This window comes from Panthera uncia, chromosome B4 (assembly GCF_023721935.1).
Source record: "Panthera uncia isolate 11264 chromosome B4, Puncia_PCG_1.0, whole genome shotgun sequence".
Classification (NCBI taxonomy): Eukaryota; Metazoa; Chordata; class Mammalia; order Carnivora; family Felidae; genus Panthera; species Panthera uncia.
Window position 1 is genome coordinate 72,597,983 of NC_064809.1, and position 7,629 is coordinate 72,605,611.

Genomic DNA, 7,629 nt, shown 5'->3' on the forward strand with positions numbered 1-7,629 from the left:
TGGACCCTTTTCCACACAGCTCCCAGTCAGGGTGGAAAGCTCTGATTTTTGGAATCCTAGCTGCCCTCCCCACCCCATTTCTCCCTTCTTTGGAAGCAACTGCCATCAGACTGAAGAGGCAGGTTACTTGGCAATGAGCACCCGAGCCTACCTTCCCAAACCAGATCGCCTGACCAAAGAGGCCCCCAAATCCTGGTCTATCCCGGTGCTCTGCAGTCCCCAGAGCAGACACAGGGCCACTCTTCTGTCCCCTGAGCACCTGGGCAAGCTGGTCTCCCACTCCTATCTGGTTGGCCTGGGCCTCACCTGCCCCACAGATGTGACCGTGCCCCAGGGCATGCACAAGGTGGCTGGAAACCTGAGCCCTGCCTGCTTACCTGCTTACCTGCTCTCTTACCTAAAACAAAGGGTGTTTTAGGCCCTTTGTCAGGAAGAGGGCTTCCCGAGCACTGCCACCCAGAAGCCCCCTGCCAACGTCTCTAATGGCTTTTGTGAGGCTGTCCCCACCTTCCAGATCTCCCGACTAGCTGAATAGGAGTCGCAGGAAGGCCTGGGCCCCAGGAGGCAAGAGGAAAGCAGGAAGCGGCAGGAGGCCAGGTCCTGGGTTCAGGGCTGGCTCCCTCCACACCCCACATTACTGTTCTGGTTCTGTTTCCCTGACACAAGCTGGACAAAGCTAGACTCTGCATGGGGGCTGGCAGAGAAGATGAAAGCTGGGGGTGAAACGGCTTCAGGAAGATCCAAGAATAAATAAACATGAGAAAGAACATCATGGTTGCCAGGCCCTTCTGACACAGAGTGAGGGCTGAGCACGAAGGAGAAGCGCCTCTCGAAGGCATTCAGGTCACAGAATCTGAGAACATTAGGAGCCGATGGGGCTTCGGAGATTATTCAGGCCAACCCTCTCACTTCACAGAGTTGGAAAGAGAGAGGGGAAGGGGCTAGGTCACGGTCACCCAGAAGGTGAGCGGTACAGCCAGGCCAGACCAGGGCAGGGGAAACTCAAGAAGTCAATCCCAAATGCAGGCATGAAGTACTTTCATGTGAGTCACTGCTCCAGGGGTTGAAGAGATGGAAACATGAATGAAACCTGGTTCTCACTTTCAAGGAGTTTAAAATGCAGCCCACAGTTTTTTAAAAATTAAAAAGCAGACTACTTGCCGATACTAAAAATGTTCAGAGTCTCCAAAGGTAAAAGACAAGAACATTCTCAGTCATCCAACTCCCCAGAACTCCCTTAAAGTCAACCCTTTTGAAGAGTTTCTCTCTCCCCCACCTTCCAGAAATTCTCTTGTTCATTATTAATTCTATTGCTCATTATCTTGGCATGAAGCTGCTTACTGCTCAGATTTATCCAGAACCCAGGGGGCTGCACGCTGGCTAGAAACTCCTGCCACATAAAGTGAGGAACGTGAGGGTCCACAGCACAGAGGACATTGGCTTTGAGGTCAGATGGACATGGGTTCAAAGTCTGGTCCCTCAGTGACGTGCAGGGAGAGCCAGGGACACAAGGTAAGCTGTCAAGCCTTGGCCGCCCCATCGGTAACAGTAATAAGAATATCTACTGGGGGGGGGGGGGGGACACCTGGGTGGCTCAGTCCATTAAGCATCCTTCAGGGCAGGTCATGATCTTGCAGTTCGAGAGCTCAGAGTCCTGAGTCCCATATCAGGCTCTGCTGTCTGCATGGAGCCTGCTTCAGATCCTCTGTCCCTCTCTTTCTGCCCCTCCCCTGTTTGCTCTCTCTCTCTCTCTCAAAAATAAATAAACATTAAAAAAAAAAAAAAGAATACCGCATCTACTTGGAAGTGGCCATCTGAGATTGGCAACACTGTGTGTGAAGCACCTAGCATGTGGTTAGGGGTCATGATTAATACCATTTGTCCCTGAACTTGCCTGCTGCCTCCCTCCCAGCATAAGCATTTCAGCATCTGGTCCCAGTGGTACCCTCTGCTCTTAGTTCTACCACAGTCCATTTTCTCCCCGTTGCATTCCTTGCCCCATCTCCTACACCCTGCCTCCCCCCACCACACTCCACTCCTTTTCTCTTCCATCTGAACTTTTGTAAACACACGCTTCACCGCTTCACCGTGTGACAGTTGTTCTAAGCCTTACATTTGCTAATTCATCTAACGCTCACGACAAGACAAAACAAAAGGTATGAGGTGGTTACTGTTTTTATCCCCATTACACAGGGCAGTAGACTGAGGCCCAGCAGTATTAAAGAACTCGTCTAGTCACATCATATGGAAGTGGCGCCACTGGGACTTGAGCCAGGCAATTGGGCTCCAGAATCCGTGTTGTCAACCAATACCCTCCAGGGCTCTCCCCAACACTTCCGCTCCTGCGGGCCGGCAGGTAGGGAGCAAATGCAGGACTTACTGGGCCCGGGGAAAGATGGAAGAATCACACAGCCCCACAGAGACCAGTACCCGCAGCACACCCCAGCCCTGTGGGAGGTTAGGGAGCAAAAGCAGCCTATTTCCTCTCTGGGGCCCCGTGAAGACAATCCTGAAGAACCACTTATAGACGGCAACCGCTGACTTCAAAGATTCCAAGCACTGATTTCGGACTGCATGTGGGAACGAGGAGGGGTGACAGACTGGGGTCTTAGAAGAGCATCGGCTTCATCTTCCCTGCTCTCCACTGCCGGCTACACCCTTTCTCTAGGAGCTCCCAACTCCCTCTGAGGCTCTCATGGGCGTCCCAGAGCAAGCTCTGCTGGGCAGGCAAAGGGGCTGGGGGGCGCGGGGGCGGGCTCACAGGTGAGTGGCCTGGGCCGCGGCCTGCCCAGACAGAGGCCCCCTGTCAGCCCCCGCTGCGAGGGGATCGAGGCCCTGTGGCTCGGCAGCTGTGGGCCACGCAGGAGGCTGGATGTGAGGCCACAGGCCGGCCCTCCACCCCGCGGTGAGCGTGCCCCTTTCCCCTCGCCTGGGGCCCTGGGGCAGCTATTTTTAGCTCTTGACACCTGGGTATTTTGCAGCCGCAGGATGTCCGGTTTGGAGTCTCTTTCTGGGAATCCCACATGCGGCTGTTGTAAACAGCCCCACACAGCGGTGGCCCGAGCTGGGAGCCGGTACCCCCCCCTTCTGCTGTTTGAGATGAATCAAACAGGAAGCAGACGTAACCATGGCAGCGGCAGCTCGAGCTCCCTGGGGGTGGGAAAGCGTCCTTCCTGGCTCCTTGCCCCCCCCCTCCCCCCCCCCCCCCCCCCCCGGCCCAGGTCCTCTATTCCACCCTGTGGCCTCTCCTCCTAGCTGGAGACCCACTGGACGCTGAGGCAGGGGGAGCTGAGCCATCCAAGTTGTGTGCAGCTGTCCCGAGACGGGCACTCTCTGGGGAGCCTTACCGTCCTCTGGCAAAGAGAACCAGGGGCCCCTCCGAGCCCTGCCCACCTCCGGGAGCCTCCCAGACCACCACTCAGTCTCCCCTGCCTGTCCTGGGTAAAGGTGCAAAGGTTGGGGCAGAGCTATTCGCTCAGAGTGGCTGGACTCTGAGGGCCTGCATTCACTTCCGGTCACCCATAGGCTTCTCCTTACAGCCAGGCCTGCCCCCAGCACCTAGGGAATTCCTGAGCTGACAGGCTCCAGGAGTCTCAGCCCCCTGGTCAGACTGCCTTAGGGTTTCTCGGGTCCTGAAAGCCCTCAAAGACCAAGTTCCCACTTACCCTCACTCCCCTGCTCCAGCAGCTCCAATCCCTGAGATACGAGGTTCACCATGGTATCTAACCACCATCTTTCCTATCGTAAGCAAAACATCCTGAGCAGTCAAGATGGGGGCCCCATCTGTAATGTGGGGAGAGGAGTGGAGGTTCTGTCAGTTTCTGCCTTTGTCTGTCCCCTCCCCCAGCCCCTGCCGCCCCACTTAGACCAGCTGCTCCCTCTTAGCAGCCAGCCCCAGACAGTCTTTCTCAAGGGCCAGCGCTTGCCCCAACAGGAAGCACGGTCACCGCCCTGGGGCTGCCTCTCGGAGCCGCTCCTTCTCCCTCCATGGTCTCATATGCATTCCCTTGCCCTCCTTGTTGTTCCTGCTGTTTCTGGGCCCTCCTTGGCCAGATCAGGCCTCGTGTGTCCCCCACTCCTGCTTGCCCCCCGCTTGTGCCTCTGCCCAACTGCACATGAGCCAGGAGATGCGTCTTCCTTGGCTCCGCCCACCTATGCCACCCAGGAGGCCACTCAGCCCACTCCAGAGACTGCCAGGGGGAAGTTGAAGTTATAAGATTAATAAGATTACGATCACTACTTATTTTCTAATTATAATTATTAACGAGTAAGGCCAGTGATGACCCACAACCGTGTACCAAATGCCTACTGTGTGCTCGTCACCATGCTAAGCACCTTACTCGTACTATCTCATTTGGTCCTCACAAAAACCCTGTATGGTAGGTACCCTTAGCAACCTCCTTTCACAAAGGAAGAAACTGAGGCGTGGCATTTTTAAGAAACTTGCAGAGGCCACACAGCTCGCGTAAGTGGGTTTCTGGGGCTCTAGGGCCTAAGCTTGTAACCATTACAGCGACACACAGGTCCACCACGTCCCCAGGTGGTGAGGGGCGGCCACCAAGGGGCCACAGGACACAGTGGGTCGCAGCATCTGAAGGCCTGGGCGTGACTCCCAGGGGCGGCGTGTTCCCGCAGCATGCTAGTATTCCACCCAGAAAACATCAACGGCAACAAAAATAAAAACAGAGATAATCATCTCTGCCTGTGCCCTTCACATGCCTTTTGTTTCCAGGAGGCACTCCCAACCGTATCTTCAGTTCCTTTTTCATCTTGTGTTTTCCCTGGTTTTTTTTTTTTTTTTTTTAAATGTACACGTTACTATTTTATTGTTTCCTGTAAGCAGCCTCCAGCAGGATACAACCAAACAAGCAAACCTCCCAGGGCTGCCATGCAGGGTCAAACGCTGTGTGAAGGCGCTCTGGAAGCCGTCGAGGGCTGTATAAAAGGCAGGTTGCATAGCCAGAGCAAGTCACCCGTGGAGTGGCTACGTGGGAGTGAATTCCCTTGGGAGGAAAAGCTCTCTCTTTTTTCTCTCTCTCCCTGTCTCTCTCCCTCAGGCCTCATACACAGGCAGGGCGGTGGGCAGGTAGCAGACATGGAGGAACCCACCAGTGCTGGAACAGAGCACCCACCTTCAGGGCAGACTCCTGGGGACTAGGAACAGGGCGGAAGGCCATCGGTACCATTGGACCTGGGGCAGGGGAAAGCAGGGGCCACTGTGGAGCCCCTGGCCTGCTCCATGGCCTGGGGGCATCACGGATAGGAGTCCATGAATAGCGATAAGCTATGAATGCTGGCACTCATAGGGATCCCAGGTTAATATTAATGACAGTTGAGTACCCAGAGATCTCCATCCCAGTGGTGCCCGGGAATCCCCCTGGTTTTGCCTGTTATTTTGGGAAGATGGCACAGGTCTATCGGGCCATGATTCTCCCAATGACATGATTCCCTTCTGCGGCCAGGGCTGCCCTTGGGATTTGGTCGGCCGGGGTTTTTCCAGATCACAAATCCAGCCAGGGTGCTTTACACAGCCTTCAGGGAACTCCATAGCCAGATGCATGGTCCTGAGTACTGATTTGGACAGACCAGCTGTGAAGGACAATTTCTGGCCAACTGGGAATTTGGTGCAATGAAAATTCACTGCAGTGGGAGGTGGAGATCACAGACTGAAAAACCGGCGTATGCAGCATAATCTCATTTTCATAGAAAATATGACATATAAAGGCACATCAGGAAACAGGGAGGTGTGAAGAGGTATTGTGGCAGTGGTCTCTGACTGCTGGGACTGGGATGTTTTTCAATTTAAAAATTTTTGCTTGTCTGTATTGTTTGACCACCTGCGATGCACAAGAACTGCCTCTATAATAATAAGACCGAATGTATATGTACAGGTACACACCCAAGTATAAAGATGTCACAGCCAATGGGGAGCAAAGTCAAGGTTCAACTTCTGCTTCCCATGAGAACCAGGACAGCAGGCTTTCATGGACTCGACGCAGTGTATTCTCGGACCCTATGATCGCTGAGGTTCTGCATTATTTACAGCTTAGCATCCCCTGCCTCTCCTGAATCACACAGAAGGCCCAACACAGGGCTGGGCACCAAGTCAGGACTTACTTAATGAATGCCTGTGGGCTGAATAATGATCATTTCCTGAAAGAAATGCCTCCTGCCTCTTCCAGGGCCACAGTGCTGGGAATACTCACTGCTGACATCACTGACCTTCCCATCCCTCCCCTGCCTCATGTTCGTCTTAAGAGCTGCCAGGGAGGGGCTAAAATAAAGGTCACTCCAGCAGACGCGGCCAAGGTATTCCACATCAGGGCCATCAGGGCGGTCCCATCCCAGACCCTTCCCAGTGCCAGCTGGCGACGAGACCCTTGGGTCCTCTGGCATCCTGCCTCACTGGGGGAGCCTCGGGGCAGTGGAGTGAAAGAGAGAAGAAGGGGTCCACCCTGTGACTTCTGGCTACAGACTCCTGCTACCCCAGGCCCTTATGGGTGGAGGAATCTGGAAGAGTGAATTTGGCCTGGTTTTTTCTGTGAACTGGGGCTGGGCCCAGTTTCTGTTCTTCATGTCTTTAACATTCCCTATCCCTGACCTTCAAAAATATGAACAATAACATTAATAATAATGATGAATATTCTGTGTGCACTGGCTTCATACCAGGCATGGCACTAACATTATTTATCTTAATCTTCATAACAACTCCATGAGGTCGAAACCATTACTAACCTTCACATTACAGAGATGGAGAAACTGAGGCACAGAGAGCCAAGTGCCTGCCCAAGGTTACACTTAGCTGTCTGCAGGAAAAATAGGGACTCTGCCAAGGTCATCCCATTGCTCCCTCTGCGCCCTTACTGGAAGGCTCTTCTGCCAGGCTTTGCAATGGGCACAGGAGGGTCCCAGGTGAGAATTCACATCTGTAGGGGGCTTTAGAATCCACCAAGTGTTTACATGTGCATCTGAGAAAATTCCCACTTGAAAGACTAGGAAGTGAAGGCTTAGGGGCCTTCACAGCCTTGCACAAGGTTCCACAGCGTCTGGAATCAAACCCAGGTCTTTGGCCTCAGAATGGTACACTTCTTGCCCCTAGATCAGACAATCCCGCTCTCCAGACGGCCCGGCCGGTCTGGAAGAGAGAAGCACGTCCCTCGCACCATGGAGATGCAGCCTGCACTCAGCCCCTCGCCCGGTGGGGGTGGGGGAGGGGGGTGCTGTGCCAGCACCTCATCAGCGTCTCCACTGTGACTCACTCCTGGGACCCAGGGGAAACACAGCCCTGTGCGGCGGGCAAACACTGCCTGCCTCCTGCCCCGCCTCCAGCTCCCCGCCTCCACATTTGCTAACCGAAACCCGGCTGCTGCTATTTTTAACCCTCCAGCTCCCCCCCTGCCTGGGGCTCCCCCCTTCGCCCCACCCCCACCCCCTGCCCCAACCGGGTGCCACCAGCCTGTCATTCTGAGAGCAGTTCTATAACCTGAACGCCCCGACGGGTGCAGCGGATGCCCGGCAGGTTTGTGGGGCAAGCAAAACAAGACGGTTACAGCCCAGTTGCCGAATTCCCCCACCCCAGACTCTTTCCGAACCTGTGGCTCCCAGCCTGCCCCGCCTCTCCCGGCCTTC

At 54.6% G+C, this 7,629-nt stretch overlaps 1 protein-coding gene across 4 annotated transcripts in view; it reads right to left on the bottom strand.

Moving 5' to 3' along the window:
• HDAC7 (histone deacetylase 7) overlaps positions 1-7,357 on the bottom strand; it is a 29,928-nt gene extending 22,571 nt beyond the window's left edge. The window contains exon 1 of one of the 4 annotated variants that reach the window (XM_049625350.1): positions 3,666-7,357. In XM_049625350.1, the coding sequence (XP_049481307.1) occupies positions 3,666-3,717 (52 nt within the window). In that variant the 5' untranslated portion in view covers positions 3,718-7,357. Of the gene's footprint in view, positions 1-2,966; positions 3,162-3,665 lie in introns of those variants that run through there. The other 3 variants (XM_049625352.1, XM_049625348.1, XM_049625349.1) reach the window with 3 other exon arrangements.
• Between the last annotated feature and the right edge of the window lie 272 nt (positions 7,358-7,629).